The 22,106-nt window shown below is 38.9% G+C and overlaps 1 protein-coding gene across 10 annotated transcripts in view; it reads right to left on the reverse strand.

Annotated features, from left to right (window-relative positions):
• Positions 1–22,106, reverse strand: part of LOC100756474 (ankyrin repeat and KH domain-containing protein 1) — a 115,046-nt gene that overhangs the window by 11,841 nt on the left and 81,099 nt on the right. For 9 of the 10 annotated variants that reach the window (XM_027400792.2, XM_027400786.2, XM_027400791.2 and 6 more), the window contains 11 exons: positions 21,826–21,968; positions 21,317–21,530; positions 18,300–18,475; positions 17,962–18,124; positions 14,527–14,622; positions 13,294–13,410; positions 9,821–9,992; positions 8,333–8,786; positions 7,399–7,539; positions 5,018–5,167; positions 3,101–4,713 (listed from right to left, as the gene is read on the reverse strand). In XM_027400792.2, the coding sequence (XP_027256593.1) occupies positions 3,101–4,713; positions 5,018–5,167; positions 7,399–7,539; positions 8,333–8,786; positions 9,821–9,992; positions 13,294–13,410; positions 14,527–14,622; positions 17,962–18,124; positions 18,300–18,475; positions 21,317–21,530; positions 21,826–21,968 (3,439 nt within the window). Of the gene's footprint in view, positions 1–3,100; positions 4,714–5,017; positions 5,168–7,398; positions 7,540–8,332; positions 8,787–9,820; positions 9,993–13,293; positions 13,411–14,526; positions 14,623–17,961; positions 18,125–18,299; positions 18,476–21,316; positions 21,531–21,825; positions 21,969–22,106 lie in introns of those variants that run through there. The other variant, XR_003482295.2, reaches the window with a different exon arrangement.

The following is a 22,106-nucleotide window of genomic DNA, read 5'->3' on the forward strand; positions in this document are numbered from 1 at the left end:
CTGAATGGGACATGAAGTAAAATCATACTGTGTATTTCTAAGTGGTACTTGCCCAATAATGTCTGCATTTTCTTTTGAGGAAAATCTTCAAGTATAGCTAATTATTTACAAAACTACAGTAATTTCCAATGAAGATGAACAACAAAATTTACCAATGTTTCTTTTATACACAAAGAAAAAAAACTCAAAATAACATTAATTTCAGTATTCTCATAAACAAAAACTATAAGCCATATCATAGCTTTTATTAGTTTGTATGAATTTGAATTTAGCACTTTCTTTAATTTAATCAATAAATTTCATTGATTTCTCTAGTGAAATCAATGAGACAAAGTTCTAGAAAAAGATTACAGGTAGGTACTAATTTCCAATCCAGAACAAGTAGTTTTTGTTCTTAAGTTATTTATTTACTTATGCATTCTGGAACAGGATTTCTCTATTTAGTCCTGGCTGTCCTGGAACTAGCTCTTGTAGACCAGGCTGGTCTCGAACTCACAGAGATCCACCTGCCTCTGCCTCCCGAGTGCTGGGATTAAAGGCAAGGGTCATCACTGTCTGGCTATTTTATTTTTGGTTTTTTCAAGACAGGGTTTCTTTGTATTGCTTTGGCTACTTTATTTTTTTAAGTTTATTTTACTTTTGAGTATAAATGTTTTGTCTGCATGTATATATGTACACCACATGCATGCTGGTGCCCTCAAGAGGTCAGGGTTTGGTGGCGCACTAGAGAGGCTCTATGTGATTTCCAGACCAGCTGGAGTTATAGGTGTGAGACTCTGAAAAAAGGAGGAGGAAATGTTGAATCCTTTAAAACTGGAGTCACAGATGATTGTGAGCCACTATGGAATCAAACCTAGAACCTCACCAGAGCGACCTTGAACTCTGTTTCTGCCTCCCAGGTGTTACACTTATAGACATATGCCACCATACCCAGGCAAAAAAGTAATTATCAACACAAAAAAATTATCAAAAATTATCTTAAGAAGATTTTTTTTTTTTTCTGAGACAGGGTTTCTCTGTGTAGCTTTGGAGCCTATCCTGGCACTCACTCTGTAGACCAGGCTGGCCTCGAACTCACAGAGATCCACCTGTCTCTGCTTCCCGAGTGCTGGGATTAAAGGTGTGTGCCACCAATGCCCGGCCAAGAAGATACTTTTAAAGAATCAATTTCCCCATCATTAAGGAAAATAGACTTAGTATGTAATACACATATCTATTTAAAAAGTATGAAAATGGGGGTGGAGAAATGGCTCAGATGGTAAAGCAATTGCTTTATAATCAAAAGAACCTAAATTTGATCCCAAGTACCCAGGCTCAGTAGTATGGACATGTAACCCCAGCATTGGGGAGGCAGAATCAGGAGGGTCCCAAAGGGTTGCTGGCCAGCAAACTTTAGTGTGTGTGTGTGTGTGTGTGTGTGTGTGTGTGTGTGTGTGTGTGAGAGAGAGAGAGAGAGAGAGAGAGAGAGAGAGAGAGAGAGAGAGAGAGAGAGAGAGAGAGATATTTTTATTTTATTTCTTAAATTAATTTTATTTATTTACGTGTATGGGTGTTCTATTTGCATGTATGTCTGTGTACCATGTACATGCTTGGTGCCTATGAAGGCCAGAAAAGGGTGTCAGATGCCCTGGGACTGGAGTTATAGACAGTTCTTAGCTGCTGTGGGTGGTAGGAACTGAACCTGGGTTCTCTGTAAGAGCAGCTAAGTGCTTTTAACTGCTCTCTCTAGTACCCACATTTTCATTTGAGACAGGATCTTGTTATGTAGTTCAGGTTGGCCCCTAACTTGTGATTGTACTACCTCAGTCTCCTAAGTGTTGCAATTACAGGTGTATGCTACTATACCTAACTCTCAAAGGATGTTATCTTTTTTTTTTAACCTTAAGTTTTAAAATAATTCCAGACATACAAGAATTTCTCATTTTTCAGTATAGTGCAGATTAGACTGATTTCCTCTTTCAAATATCTACAAGTCAAAACTGGCTTCCAATCCATCAATATCTTTCTTATACTGTATGAGCAGCTAATTGTTATTTTTTCCTTTGACAATTTCACACATGTATATAATGCATTCTGATTATTCTTCCCTGTGACTGGAACTACCTTATTTCTTATCACTTATTTCACTCCTATCCTAGTCAACTCCACTTCTTCCATACAAATCTCTTTTCCATATTCATTAGGTTTTATTTAGTGTCCTATAAAATTTTACTAGGGCAATCTGTGTGACCCTGAGTTTGGAACTATCTGAACCTGGTGGGCTCACCAGTGGGTATATAACTGGATACTATGCTTACCCCTCTGATGGTTGCCCCTTCTCCAACCATAGTAGCATCTAATTTCTAAATCAAGAAGTAAAAGCCAGATATGGTAGTTCATGCCTGTGATCCCAGAAGTCTCTGGCTGATATAGGAACACTCCTATGAGTTTAAGGCCAGTGTGGTTACAGAATTGAGACCTTGTCTCCAACAAAATAATCTATTAAGAGTCAGCACATGACCAGACTCTCTCCCAGTAGTTGCAGCTGATGTAAGAGATGTCAAGCACCATTAATATAATATAAAGTAATATGAATGATGGAACAGTATCTAAACAGTGTGAAGTGCCAATGTTTTCAATCAGAAAAACAAATAACACTATGATTTTAGAAAGTCTATCAATTTGGAATCCTTGAAGTCCATGAATCCTTTTTACTAACATAATTGACATCAACTTCTCCTTACTGTTAAATACAGAAATAGAGAAAAAGCATGAAATAGCTTTTTTTAAAATTTCCCTCGAGACAGGGTTTCTCTGTGTAGCTTTGGAGCCTGTCCTGGCACTCGCTCTGTAGACCAGGCTAGCCCTGAACTCAGAGATCCACCTGCCTCTGCCTCCCAAGTGCTGGGATTAAAGGCGTAAACCACCAATGCCCGGCTGAAATAGCTTATTTTATGTGATTTACATACAGCAATTTTGGGAGGCCCCTTTAAGCAGCATTAACTAAAAGGCATTATTTCTTTAAGGTTATATAATATTAGGTGCAAAATAAGTGCCTACTAGCTTAGAAGGTGAGTTGTAACAGTCTCACATTTAGCTACAATAATACTTAATGACTTACCAACTGGACTGGTAGAAACTCTCTGGGAAGGTGGTCTGAAGCCAGGTGCCTTGGAGTTATCAGGGTGCACATTTTCCAAGTGTCCGAGTACAGAGTTACTCAGGAAAGCTGACTGAACAGTGAAAGAAGCATCTGCAGCAACTCTTGAGGGCAGTGGACCATCTCCCCACCCTTGGTTAGCTGGCACCTGACTGCTATCAAAAAGACTGCTGAAGTGATTAAAAAGTGTGGCTGGGCCAAACGTAGGTTGCAAAGACTTATTTGCTGGATTTATGTGCATCTGAGACCCATTCATCATGTTTACAGCTGAGGAAAGCTGCACTGCAGCTGGTGGGCCTTGTGGTGGTGTTAAAGGAACAGGATTGGTAACAAAGATTGACTGGGGATCCTGGTGTATAGTTGCATTTGGTACCACTGAGTAAAAAGAACCTCTAGGCTGCATTCGATGAGAAACTCGAGGTGTTGGTACAGCTAACTGAGGTAAATTACCAGTGTCCTGATTATCAGCAGTGACCAATCTAGGTGACGGTAACGTCAATGGAGCAGGTTCTGAGTTAGAGGCAAAAGGCATTGACATAGGATTTAAATCAGACACATTGGATGGCTGTCCCTCTTCTTGTGTATTATTGGAGGGAGGAGTAGGACTACTGGATGGGTGAGTGTCTGGAGGTCCTGAGGTGTTGCTGGTAGAGCTATTACAATTGTTTGCAGTTGGAGATGGTGTACATAGGTTTGTCAAGGGCTGGTCCTGTGTGGACGCTTTCTCTTTGGGAGGTGGTACAGCAGAGAAAGACTCTATCTTTTGTGAAGAAAGTTGTACTTGAGGATTAGTTGCAGATATAAAGGTGGTGGTAACTTGTCCAGTAGTGGTAGATGTGCAAGAAACAGAAGGCAAGGAACTACTAGTGCTTGTCACAGAGGAAATCACTGTTGCTGGAGGACTGGTCTTAGGCACACAAGCAAACAACTGCTTTCTCACTGATGAAGGAGTCCGAGTATTAGTCATACATAGTTGCTGATTGGCAGCAACCACAGAAGAGACAGTGATAGGACAACTGGCGGTAGCTAGTCCAGGAGATTCTGATGGTAAAACAGGTCCATTTTGGTTAGGTAGACGGGCTGTATTATTATGCTTTGGCGAACTATTTGCATTGCCAGGATTCACAGGTCTCACTGGGAATGGTCCCCAAGTGTTAGGTGAAGGTGAGAAGGTTCCTCCAAACTGTGCCATGGGTAAGCGAGGATGCCGAATCTGTTGCATAGTCTGAGCAGCCAGCAAAGCAAAATGAGGATGAGGATAAGCTAAGGGAAGAGAAACTGGGAAAGGAGATCGTACATTTGTTGGCACATTCTTACTAAGTTTATTAGTGGGCTGGAAGGTAGATAATGTTGTTGCCTGTGATGTTACAAGAGCTGGAGCACCTAAGGGAAATGCATTCTTGCTGGAAGTTGCTGCGGTGCCTACTCCAGATGAGAAGTTTGTATGAATGGTCTTGGTACTTGCAGGTGTCCTGATATGGTTTTTAGGAATCAAGTCTTCTAGTTCCTTTGCAGGATCTTGAATAAGTGCATTGATAAGCTGAACTGCATATCTTGTTGATTCTGTACCACCCCTGGAGAACAAATGAAATAAGGCCAACAATATAAACAACAACAACACACCTTAAGTAATCTTTTTTTATAGTAGAAAAATGTTTTTCACACAATACATTTTGATCTTGTTTTCTCCCCTAGACAATCTTATGAATCAATTTTTCTCCTGTTGTTGACCCCAGGGCTTAATATGCTAGGCAAGCAATTTACCAGTGAACTATATCCCAACTCTCAAATAAAATTCCTATCTAATAAAAGTATGCTTCTTATAAAATTTTGACTCAGAACTAGCAATATATATGTTTTTTATTTTTTTACAGATACCTTATTGTAATCATTCTCTCTCCATTCTTATCTTTTTGTTTATCCACATCAATATGGGCACCAGTAACATCTTGAATTGCTGTAATGTTGCATCCTCCTCTTCCCATTATTCTGGACACCACTGAGGCTGGAACAGATAATTTCTTTGACCTATAAAATGAAGGCTGCCCATGAGCTTATTGTTGTAATTTTTAAAAAGCAGCTTGAGAGAGAAAGACACCATGGGACGGAGTTTTTATTAAGGGAAAAGAATTATAAAAAGGGAAAGGGAGGGTGGCCTCAGGGGACAAGGACAGTGGGAGAGAGGTCAGAGACAGAAAGACACAGACAGAGAGAGGGAGAGAAAGAGAGAGAGGAGGATGTGGGCAGGGCCCAATTAAAGGGGAATATAGTAAATGTGCAGATGGTGTTTTTTTAGTGGCTGCAGCTGAGGGCATATCGTCAGAACCCCAACAACAGGTCAGTACAGATGCCTGAATACTAACACTTTTGAAATCAAATTTCCTTCCTTCCTTCCTTCCTTCCTTCCTTCCTTCCTTCCTTCCTTCCTTCCTTCCTTCCTTCCTTCCTTCCTTCCTTCCTTTTTAAACAAAGACAGTCTCCCTCACCTAGGGAGCCCCATCCTAACTTTCTTGTTCTTTATTTTAACTTTATTTTATGCACATTAGTGTGAAGGTGTCAGACCCCGGGGAACTAGAGTTACAGACAGTTGTGACCTGTCATGTGCGTGCTGCGAAATTGAACCAGGATCTTCTGGAAGAGTAGCCAGTGCTCTTAACTGTTGGGCCATCTCTCAGCCCCCAAATCAAATTTCTCTAAATAAATAATAAATATTGGGATAAAAAGTTGGGTTGTCTAAGTATGCTGATGGAATTTTATAGAATTCCATTTTATAGAACCTTAATTAAATTTTGGGGGGGAGTTTCAAGACAGGGTTTCTCTGTGTAACAGCCCTGGCTGTCCTGGAACTCATAGAGATCCACCTGCGTCTGCCTCCCGAGCTGGGATTAAAGGTGTACACCACCACCAACTGGTTCTTAATTATTTTAGAAACTATTATATTGAATTTAGTTGAGGAAAATTAGATTAAAAGTTAGGTTGCCATTTAAAACAAAAATCCTAAATGGGGCATGGTGGTGCATGCCTTTAACCCCAGTACCCAGGAAGCAGAGGCAGGGGGATCTTTTTGAGTGTAAGGCCAGTTTGGTCTACATTGTGAATTCTGGGACAGCCAGGGCTACTTAGTGAGATTCTGTCTCAATAAACAAACAAACAAACAAACAAACAAACAAAAAATAAATGAAAACAAAAAAAAGCATTCAAGTCTGCTCAAAACATTACAAGTCAACTAACACAATTTTTCTTTCTAAATTAAAAATGAAAAGCATACAATATTGGGCTAGGAGTGGTGGTGGTGACACACACCTGTAATCTCAGCACTTAGGAGGCAGAGGCAGGTGGATGCAAGGCCAATCATGTCTACAAAGCTAGTCCAGGCCAGCCAGAGCTACATAGTAAAACCTTGTCTCAAAAACAAAACAAAATCTATCCCGAGTAATATATGATGGTTTATAATTTCAAACAATAAACAGCTCATATTTAGCAATTTTTAAAAAGTCTCAAATTTAGCCTACATAAAATGCAATTCATTACTTCATCATGTCATATGAAATATATACACACACATGTATCTTCTATTTTTTTTTAAAGATTTATTTATTTATTATGTACAGTTTTCTGCCTACATGTATGTCTGCACTGCAGGCCAGAAGAGGGCATTAGATCTCATTATAGATGGTTGTGAGCCACCAGGTGGTTGCTGGGAATTGAACTCAGATCCTCTGGGATATCTCTCCAGTCCCCTGTTGCTTTTTTTTTTTTTTTAAGCATATTCTGGATTTAGAATGGTTTTATAGTTTGTAATAAAGGTTATATTCAAATTATTAAATAGGTAACCATATCATAAAAGATGGAGAATTTTAAGCCAGGTGTGTTTGTTGGTATACACCTGTAATCCTAGCACTTGGGCAGTAGAGGCAGGTAGTTTAAGTATTTAAGGTTAGCCCTGGCTGTATATCAAATTTAAGGTCGGCTTAGGTTGTATCAGACTCATAAAAAACAAATCAAAACAAAGTTAAAATAAAAGTCACTGTAGTGGCATACTTCTATAATACCAGCACTTAGGAGGCAGTAGAACAAGGAATGCTACACACTTAAGGTCATCTTGGTTTACTGACTGAGTTCTAGGCAGGCCAGGGCTGCCTAAGGAGACCCTGTCTAGGTGTGGGGTGTGGGGTGTGGGGTGTGGGGTGTGGGGTGTGGGGTGTAGAACCCCCAACAAGGAAGCAAACAAACTAACAGATGGGATTAATTCTGCTTACCTTCTAACAACTTCTTTCCATCCTTCTTCTCTTTTTTGACCCCTTTTAGGACTAGTGAGATTCATTTTCATGGTTGGAGAGCTCAATGGCAATGACTTGTAGCTTGCTGATAAGGAATTAGAATTTGCTTCACCTTCAAGGCTGAGAAAAGGAAATTACAGAGTTCAACAAAAGTTTAAGATAGAAATTCAAGAGACTACATAGACAAAATTATAATGAAACACTCTTAAATTTGGTACACTTGGGGGCTGGAGAGATGTCTCAGTGGTTAAGAGCACTGACTGTTCTTCCAGAGGTCCTGAGTTCAATTCCCAGCAACCACATGGTGGCTCACAACCACCTTGAATGAGATCTGGTGTCCTCTGCTGGCATGCAGGGCACAAGACTGTATACATAATAAATAAATCTTAAAAAATGGTACATCCAATAATCAAGACAGAAAACAAAATAAGAGTCCATCATCTATTTTAGTATCAAAATGGGCTATTCAATAAAATTAACATAGTTAACTAAATCAAAGCATGGTAATATTTTTAAACTTCAGACTAAGAATCTTACAATGAGCATGATTAAGAGGACAGAGATGAATTTTAGTTCTGCATATTAGAGACAAGATAATATTGTAGACTCTTTTTTTTTTTTTAAGATTTTATTTATTTATTATGTATACAACCTTCTCCCCCCATGTATATCTGCACACCAGAAGAGGGCACCAGATCTCATAACGGATGGTTGTGAACCACCATGTGGTTGCTGGGAATTGAATTCAGGACCTCTGGAAGAGCAGTCAGTGCTCTTAACCTCTGAGCCCTCTCTCCAGCCCCCAATTGTAGACTCTTAATACAACTTGTACTTAGATAACATACTGTGAAATTTTATGCCAGGAATAAAATAAGAGCAGTGAATATAGAGTTAACAAAATAGAAAAAGTTACCGTGTCTGACTCTTGGAAGTGGCAGTAATTGTCTTTTCTTCTTGAGAGCTGAGAACTGAGGGGCCCCTTCTGTCGTTGGTAGAATTCATATCCACAGTGAAATTTAACTCTTGACTTTTACCACCACTACTACTCTCGCTGTTGCAGTCTGTGCTATCTAAGTTATCCGAATCACTATTCCCACCTGTACCACCACCTCTAGATTCTCCATTTATTTTATTTTTATCTGCTTTTTGTTGTGCTAAAGATATATGAGATTCAGGTAAGATTAAATGTGCAGTGGGAGGAGATTCTTTTGTCTTATTCTTCTTATGTTTCCGGTTGGTACTGGGGGTTGTCACTACATTGGCTCTTTTTTTCCCAAACACATTTGTGAATGTAGCAGATGTAGCAGAGATTCCAATGGTGGTGGTGGTGGTTGCACTTGGAGGCTCTATGGGAATTTCTTGTTCCACTGAAATTATTAAAAAAAAAAAAAACACAATGAGAGTCAAAGATCCCAAAACAAATCGTTACAGAATACATGCAATAATTCATAGTAAATCAATCTTTTAGGTTATATTTTCCTTTTCACTAAGAAAGAAATCTTTATTGTTGTTAGAGTATTCTGATGTATAAGTTGGTATAGAATATATAGAGCATTAATATTCTTTTTTTTCTTTAAATGATTTATTTATTTAATGTGCCTTGATGTTTTGTCTGCATGTATGTCTGTCTGTTCGTGTGAGGGTGTTAGATTCCCTGGAACTGGAGTTACAGACAGTTGTGAGCTGCCATGTGCATGTTGGGGATTGAACTTGGGTCCTCTGGGAGAACAGCCAGTACTCTTAACCACTGAGCCATCTCTCCAGCCCTACCATTAGTATTTTTAAGACTGATAATATAAGTCCTATGAACTATTCAAAAACCACAATATACTTTGAATTTAGGAAAAATCTGGAATAGTACTGAGGAACCAGAATTCAAGTAAAACACAATTAAACACCCCAACCGTCAAAGCTAACCTCCATGGTTTTAAGCCTTAACCTTAGCTAAGCATTTACTAAGGAATTATTCTAATCAGGGAAGTTAGAGGTAGAGAAAAATCTGAAGGAAAACTGGCAAACCTTTTACTGTACCCTTTAATATTTACTAGGTGTTTTACAGGCAAACTTAAATTATACCCCACCTCTTTAAGTCATGCTTGCTTTCATCTTCTGTTTTCTTTACTAATTTATACTGTAAAGCATTTAGTATTATTTACTATAAAAACCAACTATCAATTTCAGATAAAGTAATGAAACCCTTAACAAGAGTGCCTCCCAAAGGTTAATTTAAGTTTTATTTATTATTTATTTGTGTATTTAGAAACAGGGTCTTTTTATGTAACCTAGTCTGACCTTGAATTCTCCTGTCTCAGCATCCTATGTGGTAGGATTACAGGTTTAATCTACTATGCTAACTAACAAAGGATAATTTTATATTTAATTCTGATGAGTTGTTTTTTACCATCTTCATCATTCTCTTCTTCATCTTCACCCTCTGGTTGTTCTGAATTCTCTTTAGGTTTGTTCTCCTCATCTTCTTGTTTCCTCTTCTGTTCCTCTTTTTTCTTTTTTCTCTTTTCTTTTCTCTTCTCTCTTTTAGCTGCAAGAGCTTGCTTTCTGCTCTCTTCTCTTGACTGCAAATAAAGTGTATAATTAAATTTAATAATGTAAAAACTTTTTTTAGATTTATTTTGTGTATAGGTGCTCTTTTCCTCACTTGGCATGCCTGGTTCCTGAGGAGGTCAAAAGCAGGCATGGGGGCTTGAGAGATCGCTCAGCAGTTAAAAGCACTGGCTGCTCTTCCAAAGGACCAGGGTTCAACTCCCAGCACTTACACAGCAGCTAACAATTGTCTATAACTCAAGTACCAGGGGATCTGAAACCCTCACACCAATGTCCATAAAAAAAAAAAAAAAGCAGTCATGGGATCCTCTAGAACTGGAATTATGGATGGTTGTAAGCCACCAATGGAGGTGCAGGCAATTGAACCTCAGGTTCTCTGTGAATGCAACAACACAAGTGCTCTTAACATCCGAGCCATCTTTCCAGTGGTGGTGGTGCACGCCTTTAATCCCAGCACTCAGGAGGCAGAGACAGGTGGGCCTGGTCTAAAAGAGCTAGCTCCAGGACAGCCTCCAAAGCCACAGAGAAACCTTGTCTCAAAAAACCAAAAAAAAAAAAAAAAAAAAAAAAAAAAAAAACAAACAAACAAAAAAAAAAGCCATAAAAAAAAAAAATCTTGAGAAGGTGGTGGTGGTACATGCCTTTTTTTTTTTTTTTTTTTTTTCTAGCACTTGGGAGGCACAGGCAGGTGGATCTCTGTGAGTTCCTTCCAAGACAGCCAAGGCTACACAGAGAAACCCTGTGTCAAAAAAATCAAAAAAAAAAAAAAAAGTTGAGAAGAGACTAACATGGAAATGAGTTTTCCCTAATTTTTTTTGGTTGTGAGCCTAGCCTTTAATGGCTGAGCCATCTCTCCAGCCTGAATTCTCACTACTTTATGAAAAATTTAAAGCTCCATTTTGAACTCATCATTGCATTTGGTTTTGCTAACACCTTGGTTATGAAGAAAATAACCTTCAGAAAACAGCCAATAGTAACAGATGCTTAGCATTGTAGTAAGTCTGGAATAAGAGAAAACATGTTGCTTATATTTCTAGGAAATTATTTTAAAAAGGCTCATCAAAAGAAAAACAAATTTTCAGCTAGGCCAGGTAATACAGGCTTATAACTCCAGCTGCTTTCGTGGATGAGTCTAAAGGATTCCAAATTCAAGGTCTTCTTAAGCATAAAGTAAGTATGCGACTACTCCAGGAAACTTGGTAAGATGTTGTCTTGATTTTTTTTTTTTTCTTCTGAGATAGTGTTTCTCTGTGTAACCCATCCTGGCTGTCCTGGAAATAATTCTCTAGACTATACTGACCTTGAACTCAGAGAGATCCACCTGTCTCTGCCTCCCAAATGCTGGGATTAAAGGCATGCACCACCACCTGGCCTGATCCTGCCTTGAAATAAAAGCACAAAGGCTGGGGATATAACTCAGGGGTAGAGTGCTTGCCTACTATGACTAAGGGTAGAATACTTACCTAGCATGAGCAAGGCTCCAGGTTTAGTCCCTAGCACCACACACAAACAACTAAATTAAAATGGAAACAACAACAAAAAAACAAGACAAAATAAGCTCTTGAAATCCCAGCACTTGAGAAGCCAAGGTAAACATGTTGCTATGAATTCAATTCCAGCCAAGGCAAAGTGAGTTCTAGGCCAGCATTGGTCCTGTCTCAGAATATGAATAAAAATCAAAATAAAAAATAAAACAAAAATGTATGTAACTTCTTTCCCAGTCTGGTTTCTATAGTCAAGTATGTGAAAATATTAAAATTAATTTCCTGATAACAAGATTTTTAAGGTTTTTCCTTTTGCCCATTATAATACAACAATGGTTGTCCCTTCACACTTATACCTTTTTATCTTAAATTTATTATTATTACTACTATGATTAAAAGTATTATCATAAGTGTGTGTTTACAGTATACACAGGGGACAATGTTTTGGAGTTGTCCTTTCACCTTTATTTCGGTGCTGGGGATTGAAATCTGGTTGTCAGCTTTGCAACAAGAGCTTTTACATATTGAGCCATCTTGGTATCTATCCATACTTACATCACCTTGAGTATTTGCCTTTTGTTGGATTTCTAAAAATGGACAGTTAAGAATATATATCCTTTTTATTCATTTGTGGAAATTATACAAGAGGGGTAATTTTTCTTTGAGAATCTGCTCAAATACTTTGTAAAAATGTTTTAAAAATTTATTATGTACAGTGTTCTGTTCACATGCATGCCTGCTCACCAGAAAAGCATCAGATTGCACTATAGATGGTTGTGAGCCACCATGTGGTTGCTGGGAATTGAAATCAGGACCTCTGCAAGAGCAGTCAATGCTCTTAACTTTTGAGCCATCTCTCCAGCCCCCTCTGCTCAAATACTTTAGCCTCCCTCATCTTCCTATTTCATTTATTTATTTATTTCTGAGAAATAGTCTAACTATGTTGCCCTGGCTGGCCCAGAACTCACTATGTAGATGAAGTTGATCTCAAACTCTCAGAGATCTACCTGTCTCTGCTTCCTGAGTACTGGGATTAAAGGTGTGTGCTACCAGACCTGGCCCTGAGTGGACTGATATTTATAGACAGGGTATTTTGTAGTACCCAGGCTGACCTTAAACTATTCATCCTACTTCATCCCCTGAGTGCTGGGACTACAGGTATATATGTGCCACTGTACCCAGTTCTTTCTGTGTAAGAGTTTCAGAAAGGCAAACTCGGCTTTTAATTCTTAAAACCTTTTTTCATTGTTTCACACATCCTGACAGTGCTGGGGAACAAACCTAGGATTTCCCTCATTGCCTAGATAAGCACTCTATCACTAAGTTCCACCTCTTAACCCTTAAACACTCGTTAGTAGGGAGTATAATAAGCCACTTTAGTCCAAATCTTATAATAAACAAAGGATTTATTATACTTCTCAGACTAATGTTAAAACCACTTAATTTAGCCGGGTGTTGTTGGTACAGACTTTAATTCCAGCACTCGGGAGGCAGAGGCAGGTGGATCTCTGTGAGTTTGAGACCAGCCTGGTCTACAAGATTTAGTTCCAGGACAGCCTGCAAAGCCATAGAAAAACCCTATCTTGAGAAGAGGAAAAAAACAACAACAACAACAACAAAAAAAACCCCAAAACAAACAAACAGAAACCCACTTAAGACAGTGATGTCATGTGACAATATTTATTTTGGTAGTTCAGAATATAAAAACTTTACAAAGAAAGTCTACTAATAATTCCTTTTAATCATATTTTGCTAAACACTACTATTCATACAGACAACAAATTATTCCAACTTTGATTTCTAACAGGGTGCTCATCCCACTTCTCACCTTTTCCAGATCAAGCTCTTTTAGGAGAATGCTTGCATTTTTATTTGCTTCTGCAGCCTGCTGGTCTTTAGCCTTCACAATTGTCTCAACACATTGGTGACACTTTTTCAGTAGTTCCTGTAGGCCAAAATACAGTTATATAAGTACAAAAATATTTAAAATAAAGGGTCCAATATAAGTGGAGCTGAATAGAAAGGTTCATAAGTTAAACCTTAAACAACTGAAAATTAGCTAAATCGAATTAAACTTTGAGTTCAGTCCTGCATCAATCTTTTATAAGAATGAAATACTTTTAACTTTTTTTCTTCTTGAGACAGCATCTCAGCCCAAACACGCTTTCAACTCACTAAACTGTTAAGGCTGGTTTTGACCTTGAGTTGCTGAACCTTCTTCCTCTGAACCAAGTGCTAGAACTACTGGTATGCAACTACCACATTTGGCAAAAAATAAGGCTTTTTTTCCTTCTCTTTTTTTTTTTTTTTTTTGAGACAATATCTCCTTATGTAGCTCTGTTTGCCCTCAAACTTCTAGAAATCCTCCTGTCTTTTTCTCTTAAGTCCTGGGGTTATAAGTGTTCATCACCATGTAATGAATGAAGGCATCTTTCTTTCATTTTTTTTCCTCTTTTTTCTGGGGGTGGGGTGGGGGTGGGGGCGGGGCTTTTTGAGACAGAGGTACTCTGTGTAACAGCCCTGGCTGTTCTAGAACACACTCTGTAGACCAGGCTAGACCAGGCTGGCCTGGAACTCACAGAGATCCTCATGCTTCTGCCTCCTCAGTGATGGGATTGCAGGCATGTGCCATCAACACCTAGCAAGACCCATGTTCTAACTCATGGCCTTCTGCCAGCTAAGCATATACTCTTATCACTGAGTACATGCCCAGTGGAAACAAGTTCTTTTTTTTTTCCCCAAGAGATTATTTTTTATTAGTTCAAATTAGAAACAAGGCTGCTTCACATGGGAATCCCTTCTCCCTCTCCCTAAGTCCCCACTAGCCCCCCACCTCATTCCCCCCTCTGCTCCCCAGGGAGGGTAAGGCCCTCCATGGGGTTCCCCAAAGTCAGTCACATCATCCTGGGCAGGGCCTAAGCCCTCCCCCATGTGTCCAGGCTGAGAGAGCATCCCTCCATGTGGGATGGGCTCCCAAAGTCTGGAAACAACTTCTTAATTATACTTCTTGCCATGTAATACCAAAGAATGAAAATGTACTTCAATAACATAGTAAACTTACCTTATCTGTAATCGTTGCTATGTATCTCATGCATTCTATATCAGATGGAAACTGATTGACTTCCTTCACCAAATACTGAACAACTTTTACATGACCCTATAAAAAACAATAAAAACCACGAAAGGATCCTTTGAAATTTTATCCATCTTTAACAACTTAATGTGAAAGTTAACACTTTAAAATAGTCTACTAAATTCATACTTAAAATTATAAAAATATGGACACTGTTCAGTTTATAAACAGAAAAAGGTAAGTATAACATGCTCAAGGATATATGGTGGTAGGCTGGTCATGGTAGTATATGCCTTTAATTCCAACACTCAAGATAGATGAATGGATCTCTGTGACTTCAAAGCCAGCCTGGTTTACATAGTAAATTTTAGGACAGTCAGGGCTACATAAAAGATACCCTATCTCAAAAAAACAAAAGCAAGCAAGCAAAGAGTATAAGGTAGACAAGACATTAATTATCCCATTTCCCACAGAAAGCAGGAAAGTTATTGAAAATAGTATTTTATATAATAAATCTACTAATGAGGTAAAAATGGGCAATGTGAAATGAATCTAAGTATAAAGGGCACTAAGTCTGAAAACACCAATCTTCTAGGTTTAAAGCATTACTTGGGTTTCCCCTTACTAATAAACAAGGTAGTCTATGACATTTTTTTGAACTTCATGACTTGCATATAGATAAAATTCTTTTTCCCCAAGACAGGGTTTTTCTGTGTATCCCTGGCTATTTTGGAACTCACTCTGTAGACCTGGCTGGTCTCAAACTCAGAGATGCACCTGACTCTGCCTCCTCCTAAGTGCTGGGATTAAAGGTGTGCGCCCCCTGACTAATAAAACACTTTCTAAAAAATGCCCTTACTGGGGAATGAATGACAGGTAATAAAGACTAAGTACATCTACTTTATACAACAAAGCTTGCAAAGTTTCCCTTCCTATTAGGGTCCTAAAATATCCTCAAGAATATCTCAGGTTGGTGTGATGACTCAGCTGGTGAAGGCACTAGCCACAGAGCCTGACAATCAGAATATAACTCCCCAGGATCCACATAGAAGGAGAGAATGGAATTCTGCAGATTGATTCTGACTTCCATTCACATACTATCAGACCCACAGACAGACAGACAGACAGACAGACAGACAGACAGACAGACAGACAGACACACACACACACACACACACACACACCAACACACACACACACACACACACACACACACACACACCAAAAGAACAGCAAAAGTAATCCCCACACAAACAGGCTTTTTTTGTTTTCTTCAAAATTTTTTAAAAGATTTATTTACTTATTATGTATATAGTGTTCTGTCTGTCTGTATACCTGCAGGCCAGAAGAGGGCACCAGATCTCATTACATGTGTTTGCTGGGAATTGAACTCAGGACCCTTTCCATCTCTCTAGCCCCCAACAAACAGGCTTCTTAACTATAACAGCAACAAAAAAGACATTAGTCTGTTTCTAGGGGAGACAAGAAAATTGAAAGTAGTTGCCTCTGGGATAAGAAATTAATTGAAAACAGATACTAGAGCATCTAGGGTTAGGAAAGTACCTTTTACCTTTATAGGGTATGAAGCACATGGTATATGCATTGAAACAGTCATTAAACTATATAAGATTTATGTTTCTTGCTCTAAATTAGATTTTAATTAAAAATTTAGTGGTTTTTTTTTGGGGGGGGTTGTTTTGAGGCAGGATTTCTCTGTATGAGCCTTGGCTGTCCTGTAACTCTTTCTATAGACCAGGCTGGCCTCTAACTCTTAAGAGATCTGCTTGCCTGTGCCCCCTTAGTGCTGGGATTAAACTCATGGTCTACCACCTCCTAGCAAAAGACTTTTATGTCCTAAAATATTAAGGGTGGAGAGATGGCTTAGTGTTTAAGAAAGATTGTATACAGTTCTTCAGGGGACCCAAGTGTTGTTCCTAGGATCTAGGATCTAAAGCCTCTGGCTTCCACTTGCATGCCCATGCACATACCCACACACAGATATGCACAACACATATATATACACAATTTAAAATAAAACATCTGTTACTTTAGTTTCATGGGATCCAATGTTCTCTTTAATTCTCCCTGCATACCAAGCATGCATACAGTGCACATATATGCATTATACATATAAAATAAACTTTTGTTTAAAAAAGTCTTAGCTGGGCGTTGGTGGTGCACGCCTTTAATCCCAGCACTTGGGAGGCAGAGGCAGGCAGATCTCTGTGAGTTCGAGGCCAGCCTGGTCTACAGAACGAGTTCCAGAACAACCTCCAAAGCAATACAGAGAAACTCTGTCTTGAAAAACCAAAAACCAAAAAAAAAAAAAAAGTCTTACACTGGGCATGGTGGAACGTGCCTCTAAATTCAGCCCTTAAGAGGCAGAGGCTCTGTCAGTTCAAGGACACCCTTATCTACATTTTGGGTTCCAGGCCAGCCAGGGTTATACAGTTAAGACTTGTTTTCAAAAATACATAAAACTAAAATAAATAAGCAAAATAAAACCTTAAACTGTGAATAAACAGCAGGAAAATGATAGCAATATTTCTTAGCTCTCATGGGGTTGAAAATGATAAAAATATTTGCATGTAAGAGGACCTGAGTTGGAATGCCTTGCACCCAAATTAAAAGCCAGGCATGGTTACTCTTGCCTGGAACTCTATTGTTTGGATCAGGGACAACCTAGCCAGAATGGCAAGCTTCTGGTTCAGTGAAAAACCCTGTCTCAAGGCACTAAGGCAGAAACTAATAGAGTAAAACACCCAGAGTCTTGCTCTGACACACACACACACACACACACACACCATGAAATTAAGGAAAGCAATGTTTTTGTTTGTTTGAGATAGAGACTCATGTATTTCAGGGTGGCCTTTAACTTATTTTTATAGCCAAGGGTGGCCTGGAAGTCTGAAGTTCCAGAGTTTACTTCCCGAGTGCTGGGATTACAGGATGTGCCACCACACCTAGCAATAATACTGTTTGCTTATTTTTGTTTTGTTTTTAAAGACAGGGTATCACTCTGTCTCCCTGGCTGGCCTGGATCTCATGTATACCAGGTTGGCCTTGAATTCAGAGATCGTCCTGCCTCTGCTTTCCTGAGTGCTGGGATTAAGGCAGGAAACACCATGTCCAGCAATAAGCAGTGACTTTTTTTGTTTGTTTGTTTTGGAGGGATTTTCAAAACAGAATTTCACTTTGTAGCACTGACTGTCCTGAGACTTACTCTGTAGACTAGGCATTGAACTCACAGAGATCTTCCTTAGTGCTGGGGTTAAAGGCATGTGCCACCACTGTCTGTCAGCAGTGACTTTTATATGCAAATATGCTTAATTCCCTAGCATCAGTTTATATTTTGCACAAGATTTCAACCTATAATTGTTTTAAAAGTATTAAGTTTTATCTTTTCCTTATATGTCATATTACCTTTCGAAATGCTGACATAAGAGGTGTGATTTTTCGGTTGTCTGCTGCATCCACATCAGCACCTGCTTGCACTAGCAATTGTACTACATCAAAATGACCACCATTGGATGCCAGCCAAAGTGGTGTATTTCCCTTCTTGTTACGAACATCAATATGGGCTCCTCTATAAATAAAAAATATCAACAGTCTGTTTACTATAAGAGGCTGACATTTTATGTTTTGTTTTTCTTTAAGCATACAACAATTTGTTCTTAAAATGTTGTTAAAGTTACTTTTAAAGATTCACAGAAAGCAAAAGAGATCATTGGAGTTCTACATATCAACAGAAATTTACCCACCTGTTTATCAGGAGCTCACAGAATTTATAATGGCCTTTGTCTGCTGCTATTGTCAAAGCAGTGTCTCTTGAGGAAGGCACAGGAGGAGCATTGACATCTGCTCCTTTATCAAGGAGAACTCTTCCAACCTCTGCATAGCCCCCAGAAGCTGCTTCCATTAAGGGGGTAAGACCAGTCTGTTTAAATTAATAAAGAATACAATGAAATTACATAATTTCTTTAAAAGGATAAATTAATTCATATTTCAGGACATTTGATTTCTGATTTTCTCTCACAAAAGAACTAAATATTCTGTTTTTAATTATACTAAATTAGTTTTGTGGCAGCTCATGTAATCCTAATTCTTGGAGGTGGAATCAGAAGAATCAGGAGCTCAAGGTAATCTATCATGTAGACCACATGAAATCCTGTCTCAACAGCATCCCAAATAAATAAATACTTGAAAACATAAATCTTACTAAATAGCAAGTGAGAATTGTTAGAATTAATGAGGCATGCCAGAGTGCATTCAATTATAATCTTATGCAAGAAGGAAAGCAAAGCCAGGTGCAGAGGTATTTGAACTCGGCTCTCAGAATGCTGAGGCAGGAAGATTTGAGTTTTCGAGAGCTAGAATTACAGAGTCAGTTTGCTCATTCTCATTCCTATCCCTTTGAAAGAGTCTTACGTATATTGACCAGGCTGGCCTCAAACACAAAGTCTTCTTGCCCTAGCTTCTATAATGTTGGAATTTTAAGACTATGATACCATCCTTGGCCTCTGACACTTTTTAAGCCAGGCCTGGTGCCTGTAATCCATGCACTAGGGAGGTAGAGATAGGAGGCTGAGTTCTAGTCAAGCCTGAGTTACTGTCTCAAAAAAATCTCCAAACCAAAATGAAAGAAAACAAATACTAGTCTCCAAACAGTATGCGTCATTGCAAGGTTTTTAATAGGTGACTAGACCACAATAATACTTGAAATTAAAAAGGAAAAGGCTATCTTTTGACTGTCACATGACCACTGTACACACAAAATCACAGCAGCTGTGGCTATCTACACAGGACTGAACCATCAATATTAAATCGTGGATGGCAGAGGGGCTCATAAACCTCCACCCCTCCCTGAGAGTTAATGGTTTCTGAAAGAGAGGAACGCCTATTCCTCAGTGATGTAACCACTGGTAGGTAGTGTCCTTGCTCAAGTAGATAAACTCCCCTACCCTTGCTCATGGAGCACACCCCCCCCCACATCTGTGTGTGTGGGGGGGGTGGGGGGGTGGGGGTGTGCGTGCGTGCTGGTGAGATGGCTTAGTGGGTAAAGGCATGTGATATCAAGCCTGGCTACCTTAGTTTCATTCCAAGATCCACATGGTGGAAGGAGAAAGCCAATTACCTCAAGTTATCCCATGACTTCCACATATTGACCTAGCATGCACTGGTGTACACAGGAACATACACACAAAGAAATAAACACAAATGTAATGCAAAATGTTTAAAAAGAAAATAGAAGCCAGGTGGTGGTGGTGCACACCTTTAATCCCAGCATGTGGGAGGCAAAGGCAGGTGGATCTCTGAGAGTTCCAGGCCATTCTGGTCTAAAAACAAGTTCTAGGATAGCCAGGGTCACACAGAGAAACTGTCTTGAAAAACAAAACAAAAATGGAAGGACTTGTTGGGAAAAAGGAGTCCAGTAGGAGGGAGAAGACGGAATTAGGAGAAGGAACATGATCAAGGTAAATTAAATATTGCATGAAAGAGTGAAAGAGTTATCCCTCAATTTCTTTGTAGAGTCCACCAGTGTAACAATCAGCTCTGGGCTTTGGGAAAATGTTTGACTGCTGATATAATCTCCTACAAATTATCAGTCTGTTTGTATTTTCTTTCTTTTTTTTTTTTTAGTTTTTTTTTCAAGACTGGGTTTCTCTGTAGCTTTGAGGCTGTCCTGGAACTCACTCAGTAGAACAGGCTGGCCTCAAACTCAGAGATCCACCTGCTACAACCTCCTGAGTGCTGGGACTAAAGGTGTGCACCACCACTGCCCAGTTGTTCGTATTTTCTTAAACAAACATTTTAATTAATTAAATTATTCTGTATATGCATATTCTGTATATGCTCATGGCATGGCACACCTGTAGAAGTCAGAGGACAACTTTCGGGGATTTACTCCTTTCCTTCCACTATGTGGGTTCTAGGGATCACAGGTCCTCAGGCTAATAGGTAATTATCCCTACCCACTATGCCATCTCTCTAGACCCAAAACCTTTTTGCTTTAGACAGGGTTTCATGGTATTGCAATACATTTTAAGAATATTAACTGAGAGACTGAAAACACAGCTCAGCAGCACCAGCTCCTCTTGCAAATGATCTGAATTCATTTCCCAGCATCCTCATCATGGCTCACAACCACCTGTAACTAAAGTTTCAGGAAACCTGACAAGCTCTTCTAACCCCTGCAATCACCAGGCATGTACACGGTACATATACACACATGTAGACAGGCATTCATACACATAGATTATTAAAAAAATAAGCCCAGTGTGGTAGTGTGCGCCTTTAATACCAGTGCTCAGGAGGCAGAGGCAGGCAGATCTCTGTGAGTTCAAGGCAGCCTGGTCTACAAAGCAAGTTCCAGGACAGCCAGAGCTACACAGAGAAACCTTGTCCAGGTAAAACCTAAATAAATAAATAAAAATGAAAAATAAAAAGGCTGGGAGTGGTGGCACATGCCTTTAATACCAGCACTCAGGAGGCAGAGGCTGGAGCATGTTCTAGGACAGCTACATAAAGAGATCCTGTTTCAGAAAAGAAAAAGAAAGGAACAAGGTTAACTGTTAGAAATGCGACAGATGAAATTTCCATTCAGATTTTCCAATCTCAAATGACACAATATATCAGATGTCATCTCATTTAAAAACTTCCACCTAGCTATGTAAGTACCTAATATTTATCAATGGCACTATTTAATTTCCTAAACCTGGGGATGAGGTGAAATGCTGTACTGAAACTCAAAACATTGACAAATTATAAAATTTCTTACCTTTGCCCTATGTTCAACATTGGCTTTACGGTCCAAAAGCAAACTCACTACTTCTGCTCGGCCCTGGAAACAAGCCAGCGTGAGAGCTGTGTTCCGATTGGTCTCTATTTGTGCATTAATATCTGAACCCATATCAAGCAGCAATTTCACTGCAGGAACATGTCCATTCATTGCAGCCAACATCAGAGGAGAAATACCTAGTTTACTCCCAGTCCTAAGAAAGAAATGTGCTTAGAAAATTAGTATAATAACTTAAAAAAAAAAAAAAAGCATGACAGATGAAAATGTCAACACAGATGTCTACATAGATGAATAGATCTGTCTAAATCAGGAATCACAAAATCTCATAATTTAAAACATAACTCTTAGAGGAAACTGTGTTTGGGATGTAATATAGGAGAAAAGAATAAAAACGAAACAAAAACCAACACAATTCCTTCTTAAGATGCTTAACCCTAAGGTTAGAAACTCAGCAATCATGAATGATAAGATGAATGAACAGGTGATACCTTGAATTAATTTCTGCTCCAGCATTAAGCAAAATCTTAATAATATTCACATATCCTCCAGATGCAGCCAGACTCAGTGGTGTATAATCAGACACATTTCTATGTTCTTTATTGGCTCCTCTGGCCAGCAGCAAATCAACCACCTACAAAGTAAAGTAAAATATGGACAGAGAAACCAAGTTTATACCTAGTACTCAACTTAAAATGAAGGAAACACAAATAAATAGGACCTATAATTTTCTTGTCTAAATATCTGACTTTTTTTTTTTTTTTTTTTTTTT

The sequence above is a fragment of the Cricetulus griseus genome, chromosome 2, assembly GCF_003668045.3.
Source record: "Cricetulus griseus strain 17A/GY chromosome 2, alternate assembly CriGri-PICRH-1.0, whole genome shotgun sequence".
NCBI classification, from domain to species: Eukaryota; Metazoa; Chordata; class Mammalia; order Rodentia; family Cricetidae; genus Cricetulus; species Cricetulus griseus.